General features: G+C 45.3%; 1 protein-coding gene across 1 annotated transcript; it reads right to left on the bottom strand.

Annotated features, from left to right (window-relative positions):
• Positions 1 to 2577: 2577 nt before the first annotated feature.
• KLF10 (KLF transcription factor 10) lies at positions 2578 to 9688 on the bottom strand. Its single transcript, XM_077808909.1, has 4 exons — positions 9554 to 9688; positions 6020 to 6259; positions 4996 to 5902; positions 2578 to 4097 (listed from the first exon to the last, which is right to left on the bottom strand). The coding sequence occupies exons 1-4, from the start codon at positions 9587 to 9589 to the stop codon at positions 3838 to 3840; spliced, it is 1443 nt and encodes a 480-aa protein (XP_077665035.1). The 5' UTR covers positions 9590 to 9688; the 3' UTR covers positions 2578 to 3837.
• Positions 9689 to 13572: the final 3884 nt, after the last annotated feature.

Here is a 13572-nt window from a genome sequence, read left to right as displayed (position 1 = left end):
TAGCAGGAAATTTTAGCAAGAATTTCTTAGGCCATGTCTACACTACAAAGTTTTGCTGAAGCAAGTTATGTTGGCATACACCCACCATTGTTAGCATATCGCTTTTGTGTGTGCATACTTGGCTCCTTGCATCAGCATTGCACATACTCTCCAGAAGTGCTTATGTTGGTGCACCATGGGTAGGTATCCCACAGTGCAGCCCGTCACTGTTCAGTCTTTTGGGTAGTTTTGACAATGCATGGTGGGGTGGAAATGAGTCACAAAGGGGTGACTGGGAGCAAGGGGTCAACTTCCCATGATGCAATGTTGTCCATCTATATCATCTATAGCCCATAATTTTCAAGACATAGAGACATTGTTCTTTGACTGACCAAGAAAGTAGCAGTTTTCTATGATGGCAAAATATACTGGAATTGGAAAAGGTACAGAAAATGGCAACAAAGAGGATTAGGGGTATGAAACAACTTCCATTTGGAGGAGAGATTAAGACTGGGACTTTTCAGCTTGGAAAAGGACAACTGAGGGGGGGAATCTGGTAGAGGTCTATAAAATCATGACAGGTGTGGAGAAAGTAAATAAAGAAGCGTTATTTACTGCTTCTCATGACACAAGAACTAGGGGTTATCAAATGAAATTAATAGGCAGCAAGTTTCAAACAAACAAAAGGAAGTATTTCTTCACACAGCGCACAGTCAACCTGTGGAACTCTTTACCAGAGAATGTTGTGAAGGCCAAGACTATAACTGTGTTCAAAAAAGAACTAGGTAAGTTCATGGAGGATAGTCCATCAATGGCTATTAGCCAGGATGGGTAGGGATGCAAAACCATGCTCTGAAGTGGCCCTAGCTTGTTTGCCAGAAGCTGGAATGGGCAACAGGATGGATCACTTGTTGATTACCTATTCTGTTCATTCCCTCTGGGGCACCTAGCATGGGCCACTGTCAGAAGACAGATACTGGGCTAGATGGACCAAAGGTCTGACCCAGAATGGCTGTTTTTATGTTTTTATCTCCACATAAAAGGGTAATAGGAGCTAGTGAGGGCCAAAATTCACAGGAAAGGCTAAATTGATGCAAGACCTTCTCCTCCCCCACCACTCTTACCATTCAGATTACCATCAACCCGCGACCCTTAGAGACTTATAGCCACTTAGCAACTGTAACTCCCACCACACATTCAGTACCTTTACACTGCTTGCTGGTCCAGAGTTGCTTTCTGTGGCATTCACCTTGGTGTGTGTTTAATTTTCTCTATTTCTGTAAAATTGCCAGTTAAGACTTTAGTTTGTCTTAAAGCAAACAACTGTTGGCTGTGTGCACAAAAGAGTTAAGTGCTGAGATGCTGAACATCATTGTGCCTAACTTTCAGGCATGTAAGAAAACACTGATTCACAAAGCCTGAGTTAAGCACATAGTCACTTTTGACTGCAATTCACAAAAGACATGCTAGGCAGAAAGCCACCTAAACTATCCAGGAGATGCTGACCAGAGGGCTGTGTGCTAAACCCTGCCCCTCTATAGTCATAGTTGCTTAAGTCCAGGCTGGCGCCTATCTCTGTCAGCAATTTTTCAACTGTGAACCCTCTCCTGGAGCCAGGCGCCTATGCTCTTTTAGCAAAAAGCCAGGGGCAGGGAAGGACCTCTCAACTTTTAGCCCAGTGGTTAGGTATTCAGCTGGGATGTGGGAGAACCCCAGTTCAAGTCCCTCTCTCCTTGACAGGGAGAAGGGTTTTGAACTTGGACCTGTCACATGAGCACTCTAACCACTGGGCTATGGGATATTCTGATATAGAGCTCCCTCACTCTCTCCTCTTAAAGCTGTTGCACTGTGCAACTGTGGATAAAAAGTCATCGGAGCTGGGGAACTGGATCCTACTAGATTGGGCTCCGCACATGACTTAGGGGGCCAAATGCCTATCTTACCCCAGTTTGTGAATAGTTCTGGGGCTTAAGTAAGAGATAGGTATCTGGAGGCCTCGAGGGTGAAAGCAGTACACACATTGAGAGACAGAAACATAAGTGCCTAGGGAATGTATACTGCAAAAACTTAGGCACTGAGTGAATTTAGATACTTACAGGGTTCAGAGGGAGTTTTGTGCATCGCAGTGGCCCAGAAACTGAAACAGGGACTTAGGCACCTACCTCCTTTTGTGCATCCAGTCCTTTGTACCTGACTTATGTGAGCCAGATTTTGGTTGATGCACTCTCAGAGCTGGTCTACGTGGGGAAATTTACAAACAAAAATACAATTTTACTGCTATAGTCATACCGGTATAACTCCCTACATAGACACTTATTCTGCAATAAGAGTGTCTTGGAAAAAGAGCGCACAAAAGAAGTATTCTAGAAGTAGTGTACGCTTAACTGTACATTAAATTCAAGTTAGTTTTACAAGGTTTATAAATAAGAGGGCAACTAGTCTATCACTAATCAAGACTAACGCTGATAGGCATTGTTGCACTGGCTGTGTTTTGTAAGCAAATAACCCAATCAACATGCATCACACGGAGGTCTGTATTAAAATTGTTCTTTATTGTAAACAAGGTATAAAGTACGACATAAGAAGTATTGTGCAAAATTTTAAAGTAGTCATAAAAGATTACCTAGTACACTATTATCCAACTGTTTAGTTGTCTGTATTTGTGTACTCAACATAATAAGATACAATAGAAAGATGGTTAGTAAAAGTTGATGCATTATTTGTCACAAAAATCTACAGTATTAATTCAAGGCTGGTGTGTTTACTGCCTTATTTTTACTTTACAAATAACTCCTAACTTTCTAATTTAATACAGTATAGATTATATCCTCATTATATAAAGACCATTTCTCTCTAATAGAAATCATCTTCAAAAGTGACCTCCACATCAAGTAGCCTAGCATAACATACTTGTTCTTGCCTTCTTAATAAACCCACGTAATTTATTATTCTTATGGTTACATTTTTATTTTTTTAAACATACCATCTCAGTGTTTATGAAAAATGCGGTGGTATGGAATTTTGAAAGGTATAAAGGAAACCACAAGCAACTTGAAAGCAGAAGCATCATAGGATGCCTAAATATAACCAATTGTAATAATCATGAGCTTTCAAGAGGAATAGCAAAAATAGTATTAGCGTTCTATATTATAATAAATTAATGGGGATTTAGGTACTTTTGGCTCTCTCTAGCCACTCAATCTATTCCATATTTGGACAGTAATGTAAAACTGGCATGACTGACATACTTGATACAGTATTTAATGTATCAAGAGGTGCTGAGCCTCAATGCCCATCTCTCATGATTGGGCTGCAATGTAAATAGAAAAAAAAAAAGTATAAATATCCTATCAAGGAAAGGTGACAGCAGTAGGATAACTGTTTTATACTATTTCGTACAGATGCATTTCTGATCTACAAATCTGTACTATACATTGATATTTCTCTCTAGTCTGTGCTCTACTGAAAACTCATTACGTCTTTGAAAGCTGTAATTTTAGTTGGTTTCAAGAATTATCAGCCAACAGCTCTGCATGACTTATGTCTGACCACTCTATAGTACATACAAATAATCTGCATAAATTCAAAACCCTTCGCTACCTGTGCTGCTCTGCTCTCCAACCTTCAACCTCTTTCTCTTTTCACCAAGTCGAAAAGAAACCTGACATTCCATTATTAGTCACTGGTTCTCTCAGTAGCATTTCCTGTGACCAAGCACAGACTGCCTTTGCCTCTCTGCTGCAATGCCATCAACAGCTGGCACTGAAGAACTACAGACCTGGAGTAGGAGCTTTTATACATCACTGGTGGTATACCATCGTGACAACAGTTAGTTCTGGTAACTTTTCAGGAGTTCTTTCACTGGGCAGGTGTGGATGCAGGTGGCACAACAATGTCATTTAGCTTGCTCACTTCCATTTGCCAGTTTGGTAGCTTCTTAGCTGACAGATGCCGCCGTGCATGCTTTGTTAAATGGTCACTCCTCATGAACCGCCGATCACACATCGGGCAAGCAAACTTCTTCTCACCAGTATGCGTTCTGCGATGCCGAGACAGTTCATCAGATCGTGCAAATCTCCTGTCACAGCCTTTCCAACTACAGCTAAAAGGCTTTTCTCCTAAAACAAAATAGAAACATGAGCATTTATTTAGCAACAATTTTGCTTTTGACTGATAATATGTTTGACTTTTTTATAACCGATTTCTACTGTGACAATCAAGACACAAATAACCAACCAGGAAACCCAGAGACATATAATATTAAGATGGTTTTGACTGTGCTAACTCGAAGAGTCACCATCATTAGGTAGCCAGTTGTACAAAGGGTCAGTACACTAGCGTTTCATCACTGGAAAGCAGAGTTCAGCTTGTGCTTTATGTTTCAAAACAGTTATATTCTCATCCTTATCTTCATTTATATACATTACGAAACCATGACAGCTTTGCGTGACCAGCACCCACTGCTGAAAATGACGTCTATACTAAAAACAAGAGGGATGTTACATGACAAGGCTGAAGTGCGCTAGTAGAGCTGTGTAAACATACATAGCCCCTTATCCTTTACTAGTGTGATTAGATTCACTACCAGGTTTTTTTAAAGAACTGCCGGACACCTGAAGGAATGACTCTCTGGGGTGTTAATGTTGAAGGTGAGAATGCTAGTCACCTCTCCTTTTTGAGGCATCCTACCAAAGATTATGCCATGTATTAACACCTACTGGCAAAAGCAAGCAATAGCACTCTGGGACTACCCCACAATGCTAGATTATGTTCAGTCAAGACAAAAAAAAAAATCTTTAGATGTACAATGTTAAGATAGCTTTAACTGAAGGAACTAAAAAGGTCACCATTATCAGGAAGCCAGCTGTACAAAGGATTAGTGCACTAACCTTTCACCTCTGGAAAGCAGCAAACATGAACAAAATCACAACTCACTAGAACACTGATAAATATTAGCACAAATATACATGAAAAGCTTTCTTTGAAATTCCTACTATCCACTGCTTAATGACTTACCCGTGTGTGTTCTCACATGGGCCTTCAAATGAGAGCTCTTGAAATAAGTCTTTCCACATCCTGGATAGTTGCAAATGTGGCTTCTTATTCTTGATGAGTCAATTGGTGGAGTGATTTTTGCTGCAGAAGGTGTAAAACCTGGAGCAGGAGCAATAGGAGAGAGTCTAGTGCCATTTGGACTAATGTTTGGAGCCTTTGTGTTCTGCACAACCGGCTGGGGCACAACAAACATAACGGCACCTTTAGGAACTTGAGTTCCCATGAACATCATAGGCTGGCAAAGGGTTGATTGTTGGCTAGGAGTGCTGGGCACTATTGCTGTCACAACAGAGTTGTTAGTAGACAGAGGAACCATCTGGCAAATTACTGGTACAGATGAGACACCACTCGCTTGCACAGCAGGAGAAGATGCTATCATCGATGACTGCTGTACTGATCCAGGAACAGGCTGAGGTCTACTGGTTGAAGTCTGGATCAGGGACAATGGACTGACAGCTAGTGCTGTACTTGTTTTTTCTTCTAAAACTGGAAGTTTGTCACTTTTGTAAGTTGCTCTGTTTGGTGACACAATTGCACAAGGTGGATTTTGTTTTGCAGTTCCATTATTCTGTATATTTATTTCCCTTGAAGTATTGTTCTGATACTTCAACACACTAGCTGCTCTCACTGGACATGTTCTTTGATTACAAAGCTGAACATCAGCTGTATGGCGAATAACACTTGTTGCTTGAGCTTTCATTGGTCTTGGTGCTGGAGACATTTCAGTCTCTTTAAAAGTTGCTGAAGGAACAGGCTTTGAAATATCAGACAATAATCTACATTGTACAGCAGATGGCGCTGCTGCTGCTGGCAGATGAATTACTTGAGACATCTCAAAATCAGAAGGGCTGTAGGGTGGAGTCAAGCACTAAAAGGGGAAAAAAGATGCAAGTAATGAGACATCTATTCAGCACGATTATTTCTCACAGTTAATGTGATCTAAAAAACTTTAATAAGGCATGTACAATAATAGAATAAAGCTTACAAATGCTGGTATTGCATGAAAGTCAGCTGCACCAGGTAGCAAGTTATCATCAGTTTCTTCTGACATATCAGATGCTGGTGTTATAGGTCTCAGTTCGGCATATTTTTTGAAGTCTGATTTCCAGTTGCAGCTCATGGACATAAGGGCTTCTACGGCTTCAAAATCACTCTTTTCAGCGGTATTGTTCCAGGAACGTCTATTATTGTTTTGCTTTTCAGTAATCATCTCTATTCCTTCCTCCTAAAAGGAAAAAAGGAATATTTTTCAGTTTACAGTTAATTTAACTATTTATCAGTTCCTTCTTTAAAGAAAAATTACAAAAATTAAATGCAACCTGTAAAACATATCATACTTCATAGAACCTATTCAATATTTTTAAAGACACTCTACATTCCTGTTTCCTCTCCTAATACAGTATATAACTTTCATTAAAAGGTTAATATGAAAGAGGGAATCAGACTATCTGATGAATATTGTGTCTGCACAGCTGTCTAGTGAAATTATTTGGAACAAAATACAAAACAGTTTTTGAAAAGCAACAGTAAGTTACTCCCTTACTGCAAGTTTTGAATGACTGAAAGAAAGCTTGTTCCTTAAACTGTCCTTTAGTTATTTTATACTTGCTGTTCCTTTATTCCATCCTGTAAGGATTTTAATTAGGGTACAATCTTAATTTTTTTGTTTGAATAAACTGAAAAGGGACAATACTGAGGCTGAGACACAAAAGTTGACTGACTTGAATTGTGACCTGATAAAGTTTGTCAGACAATATGGAAAATGTTTCTGTTGTTTCATTCTTGTTGTTTTACTCATATCATTTGAATATTAAAAACAGGTAAACACTATTTTGTGTAGCTGGAGGGTGGTGGGTGGGGAATGTTTTGGACTCTACAGGATCATATAGCAGCCGCCATTGCTGAAGCAGTTGATTTTAGAGTGCTGATGCACAAACAGATATTTGTGTGCCTGAGCTCATTGGTGGGTGTCCTCAGTGGACAATTCACACTTCAGGAAGCTGTGGCTAACGTGCTCTTGCCAGGGCCCAAACTAGTGGAGCTTCAGCATGCATTAAGATGGAGCTGTTTGATCAAGCTTTTAACCAGCCTCTGGATCATTCTTAGGGGCAGGACAGGTAAGGTTTTATAGATGCTTTTCTAAAGGCCTATGTTTTGCAGATTTTGCATTTTATAAATAAAGAAAAGATGGAACATGTAATACTCAGAAGATGGACCCTGAGTGGGCTAGGGAAAGGTTGTCCTCATTGGATTCTATAAGGAACTGGCCTATATTAAGAGAGCCATGACCAATGAGCAAAAGCAGCAGAGGAAAAAACTGCCTTTGGCTCACAAGGGAGGCAGCAGAGGCTCAGGGAGATCCTCGCTGGCAGACGGATCCTGTGTTTGAACCACGCTCACCTCGGTGAACCTCTGTGACTCACTCTCTCCATGCCTGCACTCAAACCACGCAGTACCGCCCCCGCCTCTCGCCCATTGGTCGCCACGGTCAGGCACCACAGAAGCCGAATGGCTGGCACAGGGCCGAGGCGAGGTTGGGGCGGAGGCATGTGAACAAAGCATGATCAGCGGCTGGTCCCAGGCACTCGCGAAACGTGGTGAACTGGGGACTGCCGCTCGGCGACCTTTCCCCTACTTGTGCGGTCTCTCTCTTCCCCCGCCTCCCTCCCCAGAGGGTGGAGGCTGAGCCAGGGCCCGCCGCCAGGCAGGAAGGGAGCCCGCCTGCTGCAGCAGTGAGCAAGGCTGACAGCCAGCCCGCCGCGTGCTTCCTCGCAGCTCCCGCCAGGCCAGAGCCGCACAGAAGGGAGGGGGGCGGCCTCAGTCCACCCCCGCGGCTCCCAGGAGAACAAGGCGGAGACAGCCCCTCCTCTCCAAGGGCTGGGGCCGAGAGGTTCAGCACCACCACACCCGACGCTTTCCCGCGCCGCAGCTCGGGTTACCACAGGGAGCCCTAGGAGGGGCCACGGCTGCTCCGGGGGGGCTCTCAAGGGAACGGAGACAGGGCGCTCCCTGTTCCCAGGCTGCACAAGAACCATTCGCCCAACAGGCACAAGCCCTGTCCGGAGCCTGAGCCCGCCCGACGTGCCCGGGGACTCTTGCGTGGCGGGAGCTGGCCACGGACTCCCTCGCCCCGCCCGCCGCCTTCAGCCTGTCTCGTCTCATCTCACCCACCCCCGGCTGACCTCCAGCCCCCGCAGCCTCGCCCACCGGCTTGTCCCAGCCTCATCCCTCCCCGTCCCGATCCCCCTCCCTGAGCCTCGCCCACCGCCTTCCTCACCCGCGAGGGAATCCCGCAGCGTCTCCGGCGCCCAGCCCCCACTCACCGCCCCTTTCCCTCACAGGCCCTCTCAGTCTTTTACCGTCACCCCAGTGCAGTCCGCCCCCGACCAAACCCTCCCCACCCACCCCTCGCTCTGTCACATGCACCCACCTCCCCGCCCGCCAGGCAGGGCTCCCCAACTACCCTCATCCTAGCGGCGTGAGCCCAAAGCTCCCGGTACACACCACGTGCCCCCTCCACTCGCCACAGGCCCCCCAGCAACCTCTCCCCGCCAGCGTCCGCAGACCGATGCCCTGACATCCAGTTCCCCAGTAACCTCCCCCAAACAGCCCCCCCCCGACTGCCTCCCTCTCTGCCATCCCCTCTCCGCAGATCACCACAGGTTCCCCAATAACGCTCCCCTAATCCCTCCCCCCTCTCTGCAGATCAGGCTCCCCAGTAACCTACCCCAAACGGCCCCCCCCGACTGCCTCCCTCTCTGCCATCGCCTCTCCGCAGATCACCACAGGTTCCCCAATAACCCTCCCCTAATCCCTCCCCCCTCTCTGCAGATCAGGCTCCCCAGTAACCTACCCCAGCTCCCCCCACCCACTGCCTCCCCCTCTGCCATCCCCTCTCCGTAGATCACCACAGGTTCCCCAATAAACTTCCCCCGACTGCCTCCCTCTCTGCCATCCGCTCTCCGCAGATCACCACAGGTTCCCCAATAACCCACCTCCGACTGCCTCTCTCTCTGCCATCCCCTCTCCGATCACCGCAGGTTCCCCAATAACCGTCCCCTAATCCCTCCCGCCTCTCTGCAGATCAGTCTCCCCAATAACCTACCCCAGCTCCCCCCACCCACTGCCTCCCTCTCTGCCATCCCCCTGCAAATCAGGCTCCCCAGTATACCCCCCTCTCAGCCATCCCCTCTCTGCAGCCCCACCAATAACCTCCCCGCAAGACCCCGATTCCCTCTCCAGATCCCACAAGCTCCCAGTAACCTCAGCCCCAGCTCGATTCCTCCTCTGCCACCACAGGATTCCCAGCAACTCCTCCCCGCAGCTCCCCAAAGGGAATCCCTTGGGGCATCGTACCCCAGACAACATCTCTCCCCCTCCATCCTCCCCGGGCCGAGCCCCTTCTCCTCGTGCCCCGCCTCATGGCGCGTATCCACCTCTCCCCAGGTGCAGCTGATGCGGGGAGGGCTCGCTGGGCACCAACCCCCCAGGACTAGGGAGCGGGAAGAGACGCACTTACAGCTGGCTGGTAGAGGGAAGCTGCAAAATTCAGCATGGCCCTGCTGGGAGGCGCCGTGGCTGGGAGCTGCTCTGATGCTGATGCTGCAGCTGCTGACAAGAGCCTTCACCCCAGGCGCTCTCTGGCCACTGCCTTGATTTTCCTCTTTTTGTTCGCAGCTGCCCATTCGGCTGCTGGTTCCACCAGCCCGGCGTAGGGGGAGACCGGAGCTGGCCGCGGCCAATCCGCTGCAAAGGTGTGTGAGGCGGCGGCCAATGGCGAGCGGGGGCACGCGTGATCAGCGGCTGCCCAGCGGCATGGAGAGCGTGTCAGCTCTGCGTGTGCACTAGCCCCGGCAGCGTGTTCCCGACGCAGCCCTTGGGTAAGTCCCGACGAGGGCTGAGTCAGTGTCACGTCTCCTCTGTCTCCCTCTCCGGATCCATGTGGGAGAGGCGCGCCCGAGCGGGGGAGGGGGCAGCAAGATACTTCCTGTCAAATGAGATCATACCGCTGGGGGAGGGGAGGGCATAGATCATGTCTCCGCATCTACCTTCTCATCCGACTAGCCGGGGCTTGTCCTTGCACCGCTCCCGAGGTCTCAGGTTGGGTAGGGGGTACTTTGTCCAGATTTTTTTCGAGGGGGGATCTCCTGTGGGAGTCCAAATGGCTGTACCCAAGTGATATCAAATGGAGCAGTTTATAGTCACCAGTAATAGCTGCTATTTATTATTTTATTTATGGTCTCCATTTGAGCAAATATTAACCAGCTTTTCACTGCAACTCCACTGTGAGGTATGCAAGTATTATTATCTTCATGTTACAGATAGGGGACTGAGGCACGGAAAGATTTGTGACCCCGGGAGTGAGTGTGGCAGAGCCTGAAAGAGATCTCATACCCAGCCTTAACAGGACCATCTGATACTCTTACCATTTGAGTGGGTTGGTCAGTGTGATCCATGGAGGCTACAAGTTCCAATATTTGTTGCTCCTCTGGGGCCTTCAATGATATCAAAGGAAACAGCTGCTCAGGCTCCTACCTGTGTGTCACCACTCTAAATCCAGCCTAGGTTTGAGTCCCAGGGACAATGAATTTGCAGTTCATAGTGTAGAACCAGGGACATCTACGTCGAACACATCACCAGCCACCGACAGTACCAGGAGGTGTGAGCCGGTACAACATTGTGCATCAACTATGGGAAAGGGACTGCGAGACTTTTTCCATTGGACCATATGAACTGGAACCATAAACTCACTGAACATTAAATCCCACCAAATGAGGGTAAATCCATCCTCATCATCGTATCCACTCATACTTCACACCTGAACATAGCCATTATATGAACAACATAACCCCATATCTCAATGTCTGTACTTTGATCTGTTAAACTTTTACCCCCAGTCGGGGAGATTGCAGATTATGTCTTCCTTACACCACCTGTTTCTAAACTGAATTTCGCACCCCTTGATAATCTGTACCTTATTCCCTGATAACCAGAAAATTCTATGCTTAAACTCTGTACCATTTGCTTTTTACTTCAATGTCATCTTAATAAAATTATTAAATGTGAGTGACTTTAATCATCTGTAGAACCCAGCTAAAATCTCAGTCCTATCCTAGGCTTTAGCCTGCTACTGGAACACTCTATACTACAGATGGCAACTGTGTCAGAGGATAGCCTTGATGTAATTAGGTTCATTCAGCTGTCTTCCTAGTGGCTTGGCCCTTAATAAACCCGCATCCAAGGCAAGCTCTACTTGTCCTAGCTCCCTTACTATTATTGAGACTCAAAGGGGAAGATGATAACTCAGTGTTTTTCACACATGCTTATTGGGAGCAGGCCTTGAGAAGAGGCAACTCATGGCTTGATTTCTCCTACTGGGAAGTTGGGACAATAACTGTAAGGCCAGCCTCATCTTAATCGGAGTGGTGCAGCTTATGTGGCAGTTAGTACCTATTTTACAGGTTCTTATATTGTTACCAAAACTGTGATATCTGAGTGCCTTGCATATATTAATGTATTCTCATAACACCTGTTATTTAGGAAAGTATTATTAGTCTTTTACAGATGGACACACAAAGAGATTAAGTGACTTTGCCAAGATGGTACAGGAGGTCTGTGGCAGAACTGTGAACTGAAACTAGAGTCACAGTCTAACACCTTAACCACAGCATGTGCTGCTCTGCCTTGATCTGAGAGAACAACTCTTGCTTGGATCAAGTTGGAGTATCTCTCGGGCTAGGACCCATTGTCCCCACAGACTATCGTTATGAATCAAAGATGTAGATGAATGAGGGTCATACTGTTGCAGTCAGTGGGCTGTGTTTGATATAAGGACCAATGTATTGGTCCCTATATCTCTCAGTGATTACTCTGCTTTACTGTAACTGTTGTTAGAAAAAAAATAAAATAAAAGGGCTTAGTAGTTAAAAAATTTTTACACTCTGTTTTCCTATGGAGTTGGTTAGAAACGTGAAGAGTGAAAACATCTAAACTTTTAAATTTTACATTTGTAAAACTTCATTCCTTTCTTAGTGCTGACTGCAGCTCTTTTAATAGCACAGTTTTAAAATTAGTGTTCTACAGCATCTTTGTCCAAAACATCTTTAATAATGATGCTGTAGAAAGTACATATGGGTCTGACCCAACTTCCATTAAATTCATTGGGAGTTGGATTGGGATCAGTGGCAGTTTAGATGCTAAATAGCAAACAGGAGAGTACAAACTTTTTTCTGCATTTCATAAAAATTGTTACTGTTCCTTGAATGTTAAACTTTATTTCAGACATTATAATACTTTAAATCTCTCTAATTTCTTTCATTCTAAAGGGTTCTAAAATACTTGGTTAACTATATACATCTAACACCAATGAAATGCAAGCCTGTCTTGGGTGGAAACTGGCAGTCAGCTGACACATTGCATAGTAACAAGGGGTGTGGGAATTTTCGCTAAGGACTGTCAAAGTCAGATTCAAGGCTCAGAAAATTTGTTAGACCACTCTGTTTATTAGCGAAGTGCTTTGCCAATGCACCCAGATATGTGATCCCCCTGCAAAAGCTCAAGCTAACTTACTTATACAGATAAGCCAAAGCCAATTTAACATAAGAGACAAAAGGAAGAGAAACTGACAAATATACATACATATCTTATTTGCATACTAACGTTTCCCAATCTCCTAGCTCAGTAGGAGCTCTAAGTTAATTAGTTTGAGGACCCATTGTCTCACACTCCTTAATGTTTCTCTTCCTGACAACTATATTTCAAAAAACCTTTCAAGCAGCATTTCTTTAATGAATTATAATTTAAATATAATTCATTCTACTTTCACAATCCCTCCTTTTGGTCAAGCTACGCAATGACCAACAATTACTGGGTTCCACATATCAATCGTTCTTTATCTCTTTGTTCATCAGTGATATTTAAAATCATCAAATTAGCACTCTGGTTTGGGGCAGTTATCTGTGTAGCATGCCTGACACAATTTTGGATACAACAGGAAAGTAACTGAAAACATACAAAAATGATTAGGATTCCAAACAGGAGAGTTAGGGCTCCCTGAAACAACCAGTTTTCTATGCCAGAGAAATTGAAAAGGTTACTTAGCCACTTCCATAAAGAACTTGGCTCTTTGTGGGGAAGATATGTGATTTGTTCTAAGTGGCTAGCACGATCTATTACCTCATTGGTGTTGTCTGGTATATACACACAGCAGTCTTTTGCAATAAGAGCACAAGTCCCTCCTTTTGCTGCCAGCACTATGTCCAATGCCTGACGGTTTTGGAGGGCCATCTGTCGGATTGCCCCTGTTTCTTTGGCCAGGGCTCTTAAACTTTCTCCGGTTTCATTTGCCATTATTTCAGCTACTGCTTGTAACCTTAGGAGCCTTTTTGCATGGTGTATTACTCCCCCTAATGGTATTAAGGAACCGCCAATGGCCTCTTCCCAGATTAACGGGTTTATGTTATTTACATACCATTGGGCATCTGTTAAGCCCCTTCTTTTTCGCCTGAAATTGCGGAGGCGTTCTCGAGGGAAGGTTCC

The sequence above is a fragment of the Eretmochelys imbricata genome, chromosome 2, assembly GCF_965152235.1.
Source record: "Eretmochelys imbricata isolate rEreImb1 chromosome 2, rEreImb1.hap1, whole genome shotgun sequence".
NCBI classification, from domain to species: Eukaryota; Metazoa; Chordata; order Testudines; family Cheloniidae; genus Eretmochelys; species Eretmochelys imbricata.
Note: the sequence above shows the minus strand (reverse complement) of the source record. Positions and strands in the feature narration are given on the sequence as shown.

Bases quoted from the DNA above. Each gene is read 5' to 3' on its own strand.
- KLF10 (XM_077808909.1), bottom strand. From the start codon at position 9,589: ATGCTGAATTTTGCAGCTTCCCTCTACCAGCCAGCT. The intron at 5,903-6,019 runs GTAAGCTTTATT...TTCCCCTTTTAG, and splicing joins TTCATGCAATACCAGCATTT to TGCTTGACTCCACCCTACAG. The intron at 4,098-4,995 runs GTAAGTCATTAA...ATTTTGTTTTAG, and splicing joins CCATGTGAGAACACACACGG to GAGAAAAGCCTTTTAGCTGT.